Raw genomic sequence first — 17,371 nt, 5'->3', positions numbered from 1 at the left:
TCTCTCAATCAATCTTTTGCACAAAGACTCTCAAATAAGAAAAAAAAAAAAAAACTTCTTTTTCTCCTTATGGAGAAAATCTGATTTCTTTTCTTTTTTTTATCATACATACGTTTAAACTATTCTTTGTAGTTTCTTTATTTAATAACTCTTATTAAATAATAACTGATTATATAATTGGGTTAGCCTTTTGGGCCTATCCAATTGGGTTTTAGTTTGTGGCTTGAGATGGGACCAAAGGGAACAAATAAGACTCTTAACTCCAATGGGCCTTGTACTTTTCTGTCAACTCTTGACAAGTCTAAAGTTACCATTAATTATATTTAATACCACTATAAAAATATAATTGCACTCTAGGCCTTATTAATAAATTATATCTCAAAACTGTATTATACATACAACCCCTTCATAAAAATATTCGTAGTAATACAAAGTCATAAAATAGACTGTCATTTTGAAAATTACTACATCTTAATTTTTGAGTACCCAATTTAATCCTTTTATGTTATTCATCATATATTTATGAAATCCAATTCCATAAATATATACTTTAGTAACTCTTTACTAAAGTGGTTGGGTCTAACACTCTGAATAATTAAACCCATTAAACTTATCTCAAGGGAATATTTTATATCTCTGTTAAGAGATTATGAATTCCATCTTAAGAATATATGTTCCATCAACATTAAATGCGGCTGCCCAACATACTGAGGTTTTGACCGTAACATAGATCTCACTCCTGATATATCAAAACAACTACATCTCATGATCAAGTCTATTATTCTCTCAGGATTTAGAGTTGATGTAAATAGAAGTCGTGAGATTTATTATTCATTTGACAGTCGTTAGGAGAATAATAAATCTCACAGTGATTCAGTTCAATATGTCTTAACTCTTAAAACATATCAACATATTAACTAGAAGGCTCTACTTCCATGATCAAGACAAATCATCTTAGTTAATATGTTATAGTCTTCGCAGAAAAAATGTCCAATTTCATTACTAACTGCGAACTAAAATTATGAGTTTACAAAGAACTTATGATTTATATCTTTCTGTGACTTTTCACATAAATTACATACTATGCATCTCATAGACTAAGATAATGTCCCACTAGTTCATAAATAGTCTCATATAATTAAACAACTTAATTATTCATGACATACCAATAAATTGGATTTTAGGGCACAAACCCTAACAATCTCCCACTTGCCCATAAAGACAATTTATCATATATCCAATACTTATCTCCCTTTACAGTAACTCACAATTACTCTAAGGCAATGTTTGGAAACAAGTTTCAGCCATATTTCTTGCATAAATCACATTTTCTACTACTACTTTTTAAGTACTCATATCTCTCTAATGGGATAATACTTACATTTAATGTGTATCTTCACCACCTAAGATGAACACATATCTTGAAGTCTTACTTCATGAATTACAATCAAACTACAAGTCAATATTTGTACAACCAGTAATCATCAAATCCTCACTTTGGTGGACAAGCATATAATCCCTCATTCTCTTAAAATATTTGAGTATATGCTTTACTCCCACTTAATTAAGTAATCTTTGATTCAATTGATATTTGCTTACCATGCCCACTACAAAATAGATATTTAGCTTAGTATATAGCATAGCATAAAGACTTCCTATAAATTTAATATAAGTAACCGTCTTAGTATGCTCTTCCTTTTATATGTCTTAGGACTATAGTCCTATATAAAAAAACTTCAAACTTACAAGGAATGAATCATTTCTTAAAGTATTCATGCTATACAACTAGAATCTAATCTATTTAAGCAGTTTGAGATAGACCCAACATCCTAATTTCTGAATTTTAACAAAGTTATAATTCTTAGGATGTAGCTAGTCTTTCCCAAGTACTTTATATCAAACTGGACTAGACAACCACAAATTCCATTGTTAACAATAACTCTACATCATTCTAAATGATTAGAATGTCATCAACATACATTAAGAGATTTATTATTCTATATAACTTTTACACACATAAGGCCTTTTAATACTTGATCAAAATCAAACAATTTGATTGCTTGATCAAAGATGACATTTTATGATTTAGATGCTTGCTTTAGTCCATAAATGGACTTTAAGCAACTTGCATGCTAAACACTACTATTTCTTTACTATGAAGAAGTCTAGTTACATCATTTAGATGTCTTCCTCAAGATTTTTACTAAAAAAAGCTTTCTTGATATCTATAGCCATATTTCATCAAAATGAAATATAATGGATAAAAGAATCTAGATAAAGTCAAACTTGACTATTGGTAAAAAAATCTTTTCATAGTTGAACCAATTCTTTCTGAATAAATCTTTTGCCACTAGTCTTGACTTTGAAGGTTTGCACCTTCAAAACTATCAATCTCATTTTCTTGTAAACCTATTTGAAAATAATAGGCTTAATACCATTAGGCGCCTCTAGAAGTTATAGACTTTAAATAGAATATAATTCTATTAACATAACCTTGATCTAGTAATCCATATTCATATCATTTATTGCCTTTATGTAGGACCGAGGATCAAATTCATATCCTTGTGGAATAACTACAAAAGTTTATTCCAAAACTATGAATTTATTTTGGTAATCCTCCCACTACGATGTTGTACTAGTGTAATAGTTATCTATAGAATAATGTCTTGTTGTGTATCTAATACAACCAACTCATTTCCAAATGTATTTTATATTTATCTTACAACAAATTCTAACATTTTTCTTCTAGAACAATTTATCTTTAAAAGAGCCATATTCCTCCTTTATGTATGCACTAACTTAAAGAAGTCATTAGAACTTCATTTCTTTATAAAAAGGAACTCTAGATTTTATTATCCTCTAAATAGAATTTATAGATTGAGAATATAATAAAAAATGGTTCTAAAAGCCCATCTTTCATCAATCTTGAATATCATTTAGATTAATAAGATCTATAGACATAAGTAACAAAACATACAATTACAAAGGATGGAAATTTTCTCTTTATATAGTAAAACATGTAAATTTCCATCTAGAAGACAATCATGGACAATGCTTAGCTTTACCAAAACAGAAACGCTTTCTTTTTTGTCATACTTTTAAGTCTAATTTCCTCTTGGCAACTATTAGAGCAACTAATTTGTCCAACTGTTTGGTATTATAATTCCTCTTCTTACCACCCTTACCTTTTGGTTTAGGCTAAGGATTCAAACTAAATCATATTGATCATAGCCTTAGCTTTTAGGATGTCTTCCGTTGCGTAGAACTCACTCATTAATTCAGGTAACATAAAAATAATTTATTTTCAAAACAAGCTGAATTGATCAAATGATTCTAACAAGGACTTATGGATCATATCCATATGAGATTAACATTTAATCTCTACATCCAAGAATTCCAATTCATTTTTAAAATATATTTTCATAAAATGATATAGAATTGGAACTCCTTAAGCTTTTTTTAGCACTCAATACAATTCATACCAAACATCTCATTTAGAGTTAATATAAAGTCTAAGTCTAGTACTAACTCTTGCATCTCATGCTATAGCACAATTGAGATAGAAGCCAATGAACATTTTAGTATTTCAATGGAGACTATGATCATATCATAAGCTATCTTCCATTAAATGCATCACGTATAGGAAATTATGACAATGCTAAATCGTAACATAAATATGTACTTCAACTCCTTTAAGTACCATGTTCAAAATTATTTCTTAGTTAATGTGATTCAACTAAAATAGTAGCTAGAGGACAAAATTTATGACAACTTTATTTTGCGACTATGAACATAATAACCAAGACATTATTATTTTGCATCCATAATCATATAATATGGAACCCGAAAAACATATTATACTAGGTGCAACGACAACCTAATCCTGCAATTTATATTCCTCGGAAGCGAGGTCATACCAATCACTATGATCAGGCGAGAATTATTCTCATTATTAATGCTATCATGGTAACTCTTACCAAACAAAAATAATATGCCGCTTTTCCTTTAGCCTCTAAGTAATAATGACATAGCTCCGAAGGGAGGTTAACATTACACTTAGTCTCGTGTACACCATTGCCTAGAATCAATGCGAGTCACCAAGTAACTCCACGGAAGCGTGGTCGTTCTCAATGTAAAAACACACTTCATCTATCATTAAGAAGTTTAATCTGTAGTACCATGAATGAAACACCCTCCGAAGAGAGCAAGGCATATACGCCAAGGCGAGGTGCCTAATCACACTACTATAAACTAGCAATGGAGGCCGTGAGAATCAACCCTTGAATCTCTCTCCCACTAGAAATTTTAAAATAAGTGGATTGACATGAAATTATTATAATCTAATCACAATTTTAACCCTACACATCAAATGTGTTTAATTGTTTAAATTCAATGTGATGTTACTAAGTCACGTCACAATAGCGTAATGAACATTCACGCAATCACAAAGAAGTTTAACCTTGTAATCCGTGAAGTAAATACCCTCTTCATGGAATGCAAGACTCAAAGTCAAGACAAGGTATCTATTCTCATTACAATAAACTTAACAAAAAAGGTTATTTCAGCACTCCCACTCGTTATTTGGGTTTTTCTTAAATAATTGTGATCCCATCACAATTTATAACCTTGCACTTGATAAAGACTCTAATCTTATTAGAATCACTAACTAAAATGGAAGTCTTAAACTATTTAGGATTCCTTAAACACTAATGAATCAAAAATTAGTTATATAGAACTCTATCTTTAATTTACTAGACAAAGTATTCTAATCTCATTAGAAATTATATAATTTCAATTAGAATTTTAATCTCATTAAAAACCTCTAATTAAAATAAATTAAGGACTTTTAATCATAAAACAATTTAGTACTAAGAGTTCTATTTAACTAACATTTTTGATCTCATTAGGTCTTTTAGTTAGAACCATGTGTAATCACATCACACATTGCCTTACACCTTATACATTTGAAAACATTTAGAAAAAAAATTCAAAATTCCCTTCAAATGCATTTTCGCGAGAATCTCGCGACTAAGCTCTTCTCGCAAAAAAAGGCGTATCTGAAAACACAAAATAGTGAAAATACAAAATTTAGACAGAAACTTTCTCTGCTGTCTCGCGAGTATCTCGCGACTAAGTGCTTCCCGTGAAAACGAGTTAAGTAAAAAATTGAAAATACAAAACTCAGACAAAAACTTTCGCTACTGTCTCGCGGGTATGTCACGGGTAAAGTTTAACTGCGAAAATTTTTATGCTTCAGTGGCATTTTTCGCGAGTAGCCTCGCAAGAAGCTAACCCGCGTAAAACCCGTGTTTTCAGTTTTTCAAATAACCGTTTTTGACATCATCATTGTTCTTCCATCAAAAACACTTTTTGATTTTATCAACGAAGATTTACAGATCAAACATTAAGGTTTTCAAGATGAAGATCAAGAACCCTAATATGCTAGAAACCCTTGAAAACACAATCCTAATCTCATTAGGAATAAATTTCATAATCCTAACATTAACTTACTGTTTGATCATAAAATAAATATATATAATGTAAGGTGAACAACAATAGGATGAATCCTTCAGTGCAAAACATCCATGCGATGCAATAAAGAAACTTACGCACATGACAGTTATTCCACTTACATTCAATAATTATATTCATGTGAAACCCTATAACTTAGACTCATATAATCATATGAATCCATATATATATTAATAAACAATATCAATGAAACAACGTTGAACATCATCATGCAAACGAATTCACTGAAACATTATTAATAAAATATAGAGACAAAAAAAAAAAAAAAAAAAAAAAAAAAAACCGTTATACTTTTTTTTTTTTTAACGGACTCCAATACCGTTATACAAAAAAGAAAAAAAAAAAAGAAAAAAGAAGAAAAAAAGAAGAAGCTATCCTTGTGAACATTTTGAGCAGAACTAGAATTGTTAAATCTCTGTACAATTAATAGTGAATTTAAAATATCTCTGCTCAAAGTAACATCTAAATCTTAGTATTACTTTCTCATTCAGAATATGGTTGTTTTTTTTAAACATGCATAGTGGGCTTTTCCTGTTTCGTCGGATTTTTAAGGAATAAAGATTGAAATATTGGTCATATTCACGTAAAATTTGAAGAAAAATTTCTGGGTTTTGATGGGTTTCATCAGTTATTGAAGAAGTGATAACCACTGGTGTAAGCTATATATAGAGTTTGAAAAATCCTTTGTGGGTTTTATAACATTTTAGCTGCTGTAGCAAAAACATGGAGACTGGTGACCTTTATAATGCGGGACATAGTTTTCGAAGAAACAGTTCTTCCATATGGAGGAGTGGTGGCGTGGAAGCTTACTCGAAATCTTCACGAGATGAAGAAGATGAAGAAGCTCTTAAATGGGCTGCCCTCGAAAAGCTTCCTACTTTCAACCGGTTGAAGAAAGGTTTACTAACTACACAGGAAGGTGAGACCAGTGAAATCGATATACATAATCTTGGACATCATGAAAGGAAGATTTTGATTGATAGGTTGCTGAAGATCCCCGAGGAGGACAATGAGAAATTCTTGTTGCAGCTCAGGAACCGCATAGATAGGTATGTTTTCTTATTAGTTTTATCCTTTCTTTCTTTTCTTTTTCTTTTTTTTTTCATAATAATAGGAGGAGAGTTAAAAAAAAAAAAAAAGTTGTACCCAGCACACAAAACTTCCATTTTAACTTCTTCTTCTTCTTCTTCTTCTTCTTATTATTATTAATATTATTATTATTTCGGTTTGGTCTACATCTTTGGTGAATTTTCAGTTATAAGTCTTCTTGTTTCTTGATATTTGATATTTGTTAGAGTTGGAATTGATCTTCCCACAATTGAAGTTCGATTTGAGCATCTAAGTGTAGAAACAGAAACCCATGTTGGGAGCAGAGCTTTGCCTACACTTTTTAGCTTCATTTTTAACATATTGGAGGTAACAATTTGTAACACAATATTTGTTAGAATTATATAAATTTGATGTATTTAATCTATCATATATGTTTGTCCAGAGATCTTCTGCTTATTATTTTGATTCTTACCGTTTACTTTGCCCTTTGATTTTAAAAGGATGTCTTGAGTTATGTCCATATTCTTCCGAGTAAAAAGAAGCATTTGTCCATTCTTCAAGATGTTAGTGGAATCATTAAGCCTGGCAGGTGAGAAGGCAAGCTCAGTTCATATTCTTGAACTGAGTTATGAATATTGGGAATTTTTATTCAATTTAGAATATTGGGGCACTGATTTCTTACTTTGTTCACATGCATTTTCCAGAATGGCATTGCTGTTAGGCCCTCCAAGTTCCGGGAAGACCACGCTTTTATTAGCTTTGGCCGGAAAGCTTGATCCAACTTTAAAGGTGAATAAAGTTATGATCAAGGCTTTAATCCTTTCATTGGTTCTCAATATGTAGCTTTATATTTTCAGCTGATTAGTCTAGTCTCCAATATAAAACTGGAATTTCTCCTCTAGTTCTCAGGAAGGGTGACATATAATGGCCATGACCTGCGCGAGTTTATACCCCAGAGAACTGCTGCCTACATCAGTCAGCATGATCTCCATATTGCAGAAATGACTGTGAGGGAAACATTGGCCTTCTCTGCAAGATGCCAAGGAGTTGGATGGCGTCAGGGTTAGTCAGTTTATAGGGTTTCCACTTCATATTTTCTTTCAGGCAGTTTAATTTTCAGAATGTGGCCTGATTGATTTGGGTGTATACTGTAAAACATGAGTCTCCTGCGTACTATTTCGAAAATTTGCAGAGATGCTAGCAGAGTTGTCTAGAAGAGAGAAAGCAGCCAATATTATGCCTGATCCAGATATTGATATCTTCATGAAGGTAAGAAAGAAGCTGCTGTCATTGACTTATTCTCAACCTCAGAAAATGATAGGCAGTTTAGCCCATATTTTCATCAAAGATTATGCTCAAATCAAGATTCAATAGAGTTACTGGTCTAGAGAACTTGCACTCATGGTGATTGACAACTTATGTGTTTTTATTTGGCTTCTGCTATTTTAAGGGAGTAGCAACTGAAGGCCAGGAGACAAGCATCATGACAGATTATGTTCTAAAGGTAACATCAGCATGGATTGAAAATTTTCCACAATAGGTTTCCATAATTATTATTTATTTGAGTCCACCTCATTACAGGTTTTGGGATTGGAAGTGTGCGCAGATGCCATAGTTGGGGATCAAATGGTAAGGGGCATCTCGGGAGGACAAAAGAAGCGTGTTACAACAGGTAAACTCAATTGGAAACACAAATGTACTTAAAACTTTTGTTACTTGCAAATTAACTATTTGTCTCCAATAATTAATTCAAAGGTGAGATGCTGGTTGGGCCAGCCAAGGCCCTGTTTATGGATGAGATATCTACTGGGTTGGACAGCTCGACAACTTTTCAAATAGTGAATTCAATCAAGCAAAACATTCACATTCTCCATGGAACTGCTGTCATCTCACTCCTTCAGCCAGCACCAGAGACTTATGATCTTTTTGATGATATAATTCTCCTCTCCGATGGCCAAATTGTGTACCAGGGTCCCCGTGAACACATTCTTGAGTTTTTTGAATCCATGGGCTTTAAGTGTCCTGAGAGGAAAGGCGTGGCTGACTTCCTTCAAGAAGTAATTATGCATATAGGTTTACCTGTCTAATCAATTCCAACATAAATAATTGATCTCCTAAACATGAGCATTACCTCTATTTCCCATTTAAATCATTTATGTATAATAAATATTGTAGGTAACATCACATAAAGATCAAAAGCAGTATTGGGCACGTGAAAATGAACTTCACAGTATTGTCACAGTCAATGAGTTTGTTGAGGCATTTCAATCATTCCATGTTCGAAGGGGGATTCAAGATGAGCTTGCGATTCCATTTGACAAGAGCAAGAGCCACCCAGCTGCTTTAACAACTCAAAAGTATGGCGTTAGAAATGAGGAACTCTTGAAAGCTTGCTTCTCCAGGGAATTGTTGCTTATGAAGAGGAATTCATTTGTCTACATTTTCAAGTTTACCCAGGTGGATTTTTAGTTCATTTGAATCTTTGTATTACCCTTCTTGGTATTGCATGATTTTAACACATCCTTTTCTATGTGCTATTAGATTACTATAGTGGCACTGATTGCATCAACGCTTTTTCTACGAACCAATATGCACCGCGATTCAGTAGAGGATGGAGGAATTTATGCCGGTGCTTTGTTCTTTAGCGTGATTGTAACTCTGTTTAATGGATTGGCAGAACTTTCCATGACCATTGCAAGGCTTCCTGTTTTCTACAAGCAAAGGGACCTCCTCTTTTATCCTCCATGGGCGTATGCACTTCCAGGATGGATCCTCAAGATTCCCATTTCTTGTATAGAAGCTGCTGTATGGGTATTCATTACCTACTATATCATTGGATTTGACCCAAATGTCGGAAGGTGGGCAAGTAACAATTATAATCAATTTATTGCCAATTTGCAAAGATGTTTTTGGGACATATTCTGTTCCGAATGATATATTGATGTATATACTGCAGATTGTTTAGGGAATACCTTCTGGTTGCATTGGTTTCTCAGATGGCTTCTGCATTATTCCGATTTATCGCAGCAATGGGCAGGAGCATGGTTATTGCTAACACCTTAGGTTCATGTGCACTGCTCACACTTTTTGCACTGGGAGGGTTTGTCCTGTCAAGAGGTATAATATAATAAATTAAGAAACTGAATATACAAATTACAATTTTTTTTTCAATCAAATTTAGATGCACCGTCCATGATGCTTCTTGCTTATTTTATTTATTTATTTATTTTGTTTTCCTTAATGCTGCAGCGGATATAAAAAAGTGGTGGATATGGGGCTATTGGATATCTCCCTTGATGTATGCTCAAAATGCAATAGTGGTTAATGAGTTTCTTGGGAAAAGTTGGAGCAAAGTAAATTCTAAAAAAGAGCCATTTTCTGTCTTTTAATTTTGTTGAATCCTCTGATGTCTCAAGTTACTTTCATATTTAAGGTTCTCGCAAACTCAACGGAAACGCTGGGAGTAGCAGTTTTGAAGTCCCGTGGGTTCTTTCCACATGCATATTGGTATTGGATAGGCGTAGGGGCAATGGTTGGATTTGTATTACTTTTCAACATCTGTTTCACACTGGCTGTTACTTACCTTAACCGTGGGTATCACAACCCTTTTCAATTTAATTTTTAATTTTTGTTTAATCTTCTCAATTTAATACTTGTACAAGTAGAAGAAACTTATGTGTTAGTGCTGTACAAATAATTGTGCAGCATTTGGGAAGCCGCAGGCCATTAAAACAGAGGAGTCTGGAAGCACTGAACACAATGACAGAACAGAAGAGGGCACTCAGTTACGACAAAGAAGAAATAACTCAATTCATGACACTGAGATAGGTGATACAATATCCTATTATTAGTGTTTTGTGTGTTTTATCTCTTTGTTATGCTTTAGGTGCTGATTATATTTCTATTGACATGCAGAGTATGGGGATGAGATTAGAACTGGAAGTACCTTGTCGAATTCATCATCATTGGTGATAGACGCTGCTGTTGAGGCCAACAAAAGCAAGCAAAAAGGAATGGTTCTTCCATTTGAACCACATTCAATCACCTTTGATGACATTATATACTCTGTTGACATGCCACAGGTACTTAAATGAGTGTTTGAAATTGTTTATTGTTTTAACATCCAAATAAAATATACTGTTTTATATGTTAAAAAGTGAACATAACTTGTATTCCAAACATATCAGGCCTAGTTTAATGTACTAAACTTGCAGGAAATGAAGAATCAAGGTGTCCTTGCGGATAAATTGGTGCTTCTGGAAGGTGTGAGTGGTGCTTTTAGGCCTGGTACTCTCACAGCTTTGATGGGAGTTAGTGGGGCTGGTAAAACTACTCTAATGGATGTGCTGGCTGGTAGAAAAACTGGAGGATATATAGAAGGGAACATTACAGTTTCTGGGTACCCAAAGAAGCAAGAAACATTTGCCCGGATTTGTGGATACTGTGAACAAAATGACATCCACTCCCCTCATGTTACTGTCTATGAGTCCTTGGTCTACTCAGCATGGCTTCGTTTGTCCTCAGAAGTTCATTTTGAAACCAGACAGGTTGATATCTGATACCAAATCTGTTTTGAGCTTTATATTGATAATATTTCTTTTAATGCATCCCATATCTATATACAAGCCAAGACCATTCAGAATTGGTTTGTAAGTCCCCAACGTAGAGCAGTGGTCAGGCTGCTGTAATTTCGATCAGGCTTAGATAATTGTAGTATGTCTTCTCCCTGCTCAGCTTCCAATCTTGATGATAATTAATCTTATATTTGCTCTACATAAATTTGTTCATCATGTAGCCAGTATTGTTTCGCTTAAACTGATGAAATCTTTAAAACTCAAGTTACTAATGAACCACTGGCTAAAGAAATTAATATTTAGGCAGCCACAAGCAGCAAGGGCATTCCGTAATCTTGATTTTTATTCTTGGATGCAGATGTTCATTGAGGAAGTTATGGAGCTTGTGGAGCTCAAGCCATTGAGGCAGGCAATAGTTGGGTTGCCCGGTGTGAGTGGTCTTTCCACTGAGCAGCGCAAGAGGCTAACCATTGCGGTTGAGCTAGTGGCTAACCCCTCTATAATATTCATGGATGAGCCAACATCTGGGCTAGATGCAAGAGCTGCAGCAATTGTTATGAGAACTGTTAGGAACACAGTGGACACTGGAAGAACAGTTGTCTGCACTATCCATCAGCCGAGCATTGACATATTCGAAGCATTTGATGAGGTGAGAAATCTGAAATTCTAATGGATCACCAACTTGGGGCTTATTATTTGTTCCTTCTCTTCTAATACTTTGAATATGATAAATAAATTATGGGGTTGCAGCTATTCCTTATGAAGCGTGGGGGACAAGAAATATATGTAGGGCCACTGGGTCACCATTCTCATCACTTAATCAAATATTTTGAGGTAGAACGCAATGGACCCCAAAAGTGTGTATATATATATATTACTTTCAACTTCAAATCTTAATCTGAGTTGCAGAATATTGATAGATATGCCTTTTTCCTTTTGTCTAGGGAATCCATGGAGTCAGTAAAATCAAAGACGGTTATAACCCAGCGACTTGGATGTTGGAAATAACCAGTTCAGCACACGAAGCAGATTTGGGGGTTGATTTTGCTCAAATATTCAAAAATTCAGAACTCTATAGGTATGTATGTTATGCACCACAGGACTAGCTTCCAATTTTCAGAAAAATGCTAAGAAACCTTGTGAGCGTTATGTGGCTTAAACTTGTTGCTAAAAGCTTATACAACTGTGTGGCATGTGATTCAGGAGAAACAAGGCACTAATCAAAGAACTGAGCACACCTGCTCCTAATTCAAAGGATCTCTATTTCCCTACTAAATACTCTCGTTCGTTTTTCATCCAATGCTTTGCTTGCATATGGAAACAACATTGGTCATATTATCGTAACACGCATTACACTGCTGTAAGAATTTTCATTACGGCTTTCGTGGCATTGTTGATTGGGACAATGTTCTGGGACCTTGGCTCCAAAATGTAGGTTTGAGAACTTAGAAATATATATAAGCTCAAACTCTTATTGCTTAATTTTCTGCATTATGATTCAACTCTGTTTTGCAAATTTCAGCTCAAAGCAGCAGGATCTATTTAATGCAATGGGTTCCATGTATGCTGCTGTGATTTTCCTTGGGGTCCAAAATGCTTCCACTGTGCAGCCAGTAGTGGCCGTCGAACGAGTGGTGTTCTATAGAGAAAGGGCTGCTGGAATGTATTCAGCCTTGCCATATGCATTTGCTCAGGTAAAAGGGTCATAAACTCCTTTTACAAACTTCATATAGCTTAATTCTCTGTAAGTTTATGCAGTTTCTATATGTCTCACTACTCACTCTCCCTTTTTCACAGGTTATGATTGAGCTGCCCTATATCTTTGTACAAGCAGTGGAGTATGGTGTTATTGTTTATTCAATGATTGGATTTCAATGGACTGTCACCAAATTCTTTTGGTATCTATTTTTTATGTACTTCACTCTCTTGTACTACACCTATTATGGCATGATGTCTGTGGCTGTGACACCAACACACCAAATTGCTTCCATTGTTTCCGCTGCGTTTTATGGGATATGGAACCTGTTTTCTGGATTTGTGATCCCAAGAACTGTAAGTGCTGCTGACTTCTAATAATTTTCCTGACACTAGGTTTCATTTGTACTAGACATATGTTGATGACTTAATAACTTTTTTTCTTTTTGTCTCTACCTTGACAACTTCAGAGGATTCCTGTGTGGTGGAGATGGTACTACTGGATATGTCCAACAGCTTGGACTTTATATGGACTTGTTGCATCACAGTTTGGAGATTTAAAGAACACGCTAGACACAGGTTTAAGAGTGGAAGATTTTGTGGAAAGCTACCTTGGTTTTAGACATGACTTTTTGGGAGTGGTTGCAGCTGTGGTTGTGGGATTTGCAGTGTTCTTTGCATTTATCTTTGCCTTTGCTATCAGGACACTGAATTTCCAAAAGCGATAGGATTGTCTCTTGGTTACTTGGATAGAATTTGCACTTCACTATGTTTACAAATTACCCGTGTTGTTCCTAATGTCTTGGCATATCAGTTGTGCAGAGGTTAAAATGCCTTGCAAGTAGCCCTCTTTTGGAGGAATAAATCAATGGTGTTTTTTTTTTTTAAGAAAATCAATGGTGCTTTTATTATTATGATTGGCACTCTTTTGACCCTAAACGAGATGGATTTTCTAAATTATCAAATCAATCATTTATTCATAAAAATAAATTAATTTTGATAATTAAAAATTAGGAGAAAATGTCATCTGTAATCTCTACCTATATTTTAGAATCGCAATTAATTTATTTCTTATATTTCGGTAAAAGTTAATTTGATCTCAATTAATTTTAACTAACAATTAATTTGGTTTCTACCCTTTTTTTTTTTTTTGAGTAAGAAGTAAATTTTATTAAACTAAATTTAATTGGAATACATCCTCCAAATCACTGGGTAGGGATTTTACCCATATATCGGTGTTAGCAGATAAAATTGCTCTTCTAGCTAAGGCGTGAGCTAATCTATTCCCCCGTCTAACATGCTGACACTTGCAAAACCTCAGAGAAGCACTGACTCTCCTACATTCATCAGTCACGTGGCCAAAAAGGGTATTAGAGCTCTTCGAATCATTCAAAGCCAAAATCACCCTTGAACAGTCCCCCTCAAGCTCAACACTGAACAGACTCAACTCCAAAGCAAACTCAACCGCCCTTCTTGCTACTAAGGCCTCAGCCAACTCCATTGTCTGAATCAAAGGTATCTTCTGGCTTAATGCAGCAATAACCTGACCCTTGTACCCTTGTGATCGTGAAAAACCATTCCAATCCCTGCACAACCCAAAGCATCAAAAAAAGCTGCATCAAAATTCCCCTTATAGTGTTGTTCAAGCGGAGGACACCAACACACACTAGCAGGTCGAGGTACATGTTGAGAAGGTTGAGAATTTGCTTCAAAATATTCCCCAATCAGCTCCTTAGCTCGACTCCCCAGTTCTTGAAGACTCTTGGTATTTTGACGCTCACGAAGTTCCGTCTCTGCCATAAAGCTTAGGCAATGGTGGAGAACAAAGCGATCCGATAAGTCAAAAACCTGTTCAACACCTCTGTCATCAAATCCATGAAAGACCGATACTGTCTCTGATACAGAGGAGCAAAACTTGGATCAGATTTCCAAACATATTGGGCCTGATCACACAACCATAAACTATGCATTAGCGATTCCCTTTGCTCCCCACACAACTCACAGGTCTCATCAATGGGAACATGTCTAGCTTGGAGATTTTGCTTCGTCGGAAGAGAGTCTTTAGCTGCGCGCCACATGAAATGACGAATCTTAGTTGGAGACCGAATCTGCCAGAGTTTCTTCCACAAGCACTTCTGCTCTGTTATTGTGGATGAACTCGGATTAGCATTCCACTCATCCGAAGTCAAGAGACGATACGCGCTCTTCACACTATATATAGTTCCCATCTGTCATGAATATCCAAACCAACAAGTCTTCCTCATAGACTTCACTAACATGAACTCGGCTCACCATTTCAGCTTCCCAAGGATGGAACGTTGCTGCTAGCTTACCCAGATCCCAAGTTCTTGTGTTGGAACAAAACAGGTCACAAACCCGTGATACTGTAGAATCAGCTCTAGGAGTAATAATTTTTCTATAACAAGGATTCGGTAACCATCTATGCTTCCAAACCTCTATCTGCTGACCACTCCCCACCTGCCAAATGGCACCCTTCTCTATCACCTCCCGAGCTTGCAAAATATTCCTCCATGCATAGGAGCATTTTGGATGAATAGGAGTGATGATGCCGAAAATCTCACCAGTGAGTTGCACGACGCTTGTATGCTCAAAACAACACCTGCACAACAAAAAGGAAAAGACCTCACAGAGAGCACCGGATACCCTCCGAAGGTCAAGTTAGAATTTCTTTCAACTCTAGAGTGCTAGAGAGGGATTAATTATGCGTACCTCGGCTTATGAGGGTATTGGGGTTTTTATAGTAGTAGAGGGTGGACCTTTCTTCCTTGGAGTAGAAGTCTTTTCCTTATAGGAATCCTTATGCGCGTAGATTGCGGAATCCTTTCCTTATAGGACTCTGATACTGAGCGTGGAATACAAGCAATTTCCCTAAAACCCATGCGTGGTGACCAAGTCATGGTTTTCATAGAACCGTCGGCCTTAAAACCGTCAGCTTGCACTTTCCCCTTCAGCTGAGTTGGCGTCAGCTTCTCGCTACGTTCAGTATAAAATCTTGTGGCTTCTTCAACATCCAGAAAAAGTCGTGAACACATATACCTCTGCACATGTTGTATTGCACACACAACCTTAAGAGTCTTAAATTTCTAGTTATGTCCCTACACTTATTTTACGTGACTAATGTTACCTGGACCCAAGATCACTGGCAATTACTTGGAGCCTTGGACAACTACCCGCACCAAAAGAAACTCAACTCAAGCCTTTACATTCTTCTTGATACTTTCAAGTATTTGTTCCTCAGTTTTTATATTTCATGAGCAGATTATGTTTTTGGCTTCAATCCTAAATATATGGGATCCATTTCTATTTACATAAATTTGGATATTGAGGATATGGATTAACAAATTAACAGAATTTTTTTTAAAGAATTTAACTACACCATGCAAAAAGAAAAATTATAAAATAAAAAACTCAAAAGTAGTTTTTTTTTTACCTTGACGGGTAGACTGTTTGGCTTAAGGTTGATCTTTTGGGTCGGTCCTCAATTCTTGGAATCATCATTTAGAATGTTAAAAGACTACATAGAAACTCAAAGTTCAAATTCCATTTAGTCTTGGCGAAAAAATTTTCTGAAAAAATCTTTGAAGTGCTACTTTCTATGGAAACAAAAGGGACATTTTATTTTTAAGAGAAACAGAGTTAGAGAGATTTACGGACCTGGCGAAATCGATGCTAAAAATAGAGAACATCTCGGTCATGTATTTGAGGCCCTTTGAAGTCATTGCTTTAAAATTGAGATTGAAACAGAAAAGTGAAAGGTCGAACTCAGAATAGGTAGAGGTAGAAAGTGATGAGTTGGTGTAATTAAGGAGAACGTTTGGGGTTTTGTAAGGAGCATGAAGAGGAGAGGGTTGTGTTATAAGAGAGAACTTCAAAGCTACTATGTTAATTGTACCTGGCGTTAATTGTAGTTATTATTACTTATTAGAGTTTGGCTAGGGTTGAAAATGGGCTTAGGCTTGCTATGAACTCTAATTTTGGACAAAACCTTTTGTTAATTTTAAATGCCAGCCCATGTTTTTACAAAACTCTTCTATTAGAGCGCCACATGGCAGAACCTCATGCATTCTCGTATGAGGTCTCTGCTTTTATATATATATTGATTGGCACTCTTTTGACCCTAAACTAGATGGATTTTCTAAATTATCAAATCAATCATTTATTCATAAAAATAAATTAATTTTGATAATTAAAAATTAGGAGAAAATGCCATCTGTAATCTCTACCTATATTTTAGAATCACAATTAATTTATTTCTTATATTTCGGTAAAAGTTAATTTGATCTCAATTAATTTTAACTAACAGTTAATTTGGTTTCTACCATTTTTTTTTTTTTTTTTGAGTAAGAAGTAAATTTTATTAAGCTAAATTTGATTGGAATACATCCTCCAAATCACTAGGTAGGGATTTTACCCATATATCAGTGTTAGCAGATAAAATTGCTCTTCTAGCTAAGGCGTGAGCTAATCTATTCCCCCCTGTCTAACATGTTGACATTCGC

General features: G+C 35.0%; 1 protein-coding gene across 1 annotated transcript; it reads left to right on the top strand.

Moving 5' to 3' along the window:
• Positions 1-5,805: 5,805 nt before the first annotated feature.
• LOC112013086 (pleiotropic drug resistance protein 1) lies at positions 5,806-13,774 on the top strand. Its single transcript, XM_024045478.2, has 24 exons — positions 5,806-6,581; positions 6,828-6,948; positions 7,083-7,171; positions 7,287-7,371; positions 7,485-7,644; positions 7,775-7,851; positions 8,033-8,086; positions 8,164-8,254; positions 8,338-8,639; positions 8,758-9,039; positions 9,124-9,440; positions 9,539-9,699; positions 9,832-9,935; positions 10,016-10,172; positions 10,288-10,410; positions 10,498-10,664; positions 10,797-11,129; positions 11,515-11,805; positions 11,907-11,990; positions 12,101-12,234; positions 12,360-12,587; positions 12,679-12,850; positions 12,954-13,208; positions 13,322-13,774. The coding sequence occupies exons 1-24, from the start codon at positions 6,256-6,258 to the stop codon at positions 13,577-13,579; spliced, it is 4,371 nt and encodes a 1,456-aa protein (XP_023901246.2). The 5' UTR covers positions 5,806-6,255; the 3' UTR covers positions 13,580-13,774.
• Positions 13,775-17,371: the final 3,597 nt, after the last annotated feature.

The sequence above is a fragment of the Quercus suber genome, unplaced genomic scaffold, assembly GCF_002906115.3.
Source record: "Quercus suber isolate HL8 unplaced genomic scaffold, Cork oak 2.0 scaffold_392, whole genome shotgun sequence".
Taxonomy (NCBI): Eukaryota; Viridiplantae; Streptophyta; class Magnoliopsida; order Fagales; family Fagaceae; genus Quercus; species Quercus suber.
The sequence above is the reverse complement of the archived record's forward strand: the minus strand, read 5'-3'. Positions and strand labels throughout refer to the sequence as shown.

Excerpts from the sequence above, each read along its gene's own strand:
- LOC112013086 (XM_024045478.2), top strand. The coding sequence starts at position 6,256 with ATGGAGACTGGTGACCTTTATAATGCGGGACATAGTTTTCGAAGAAAC. Across the intron at positions 6,949-7,082 it reads TCATTTTTAACATATTGGAG|GATGTCTTGAGTTATGTCCA; the intron begins GTAACAATTTGT and ends TGATTTTAAAAG. Across the intron at positions 11,991-12,100 it reads ACTTAATCAAATATTTTGAG|GGAATCCATGGAGTCAGTAA; the intron begins GTAGAACGCAAT and ends CCTTTTGTCTAG.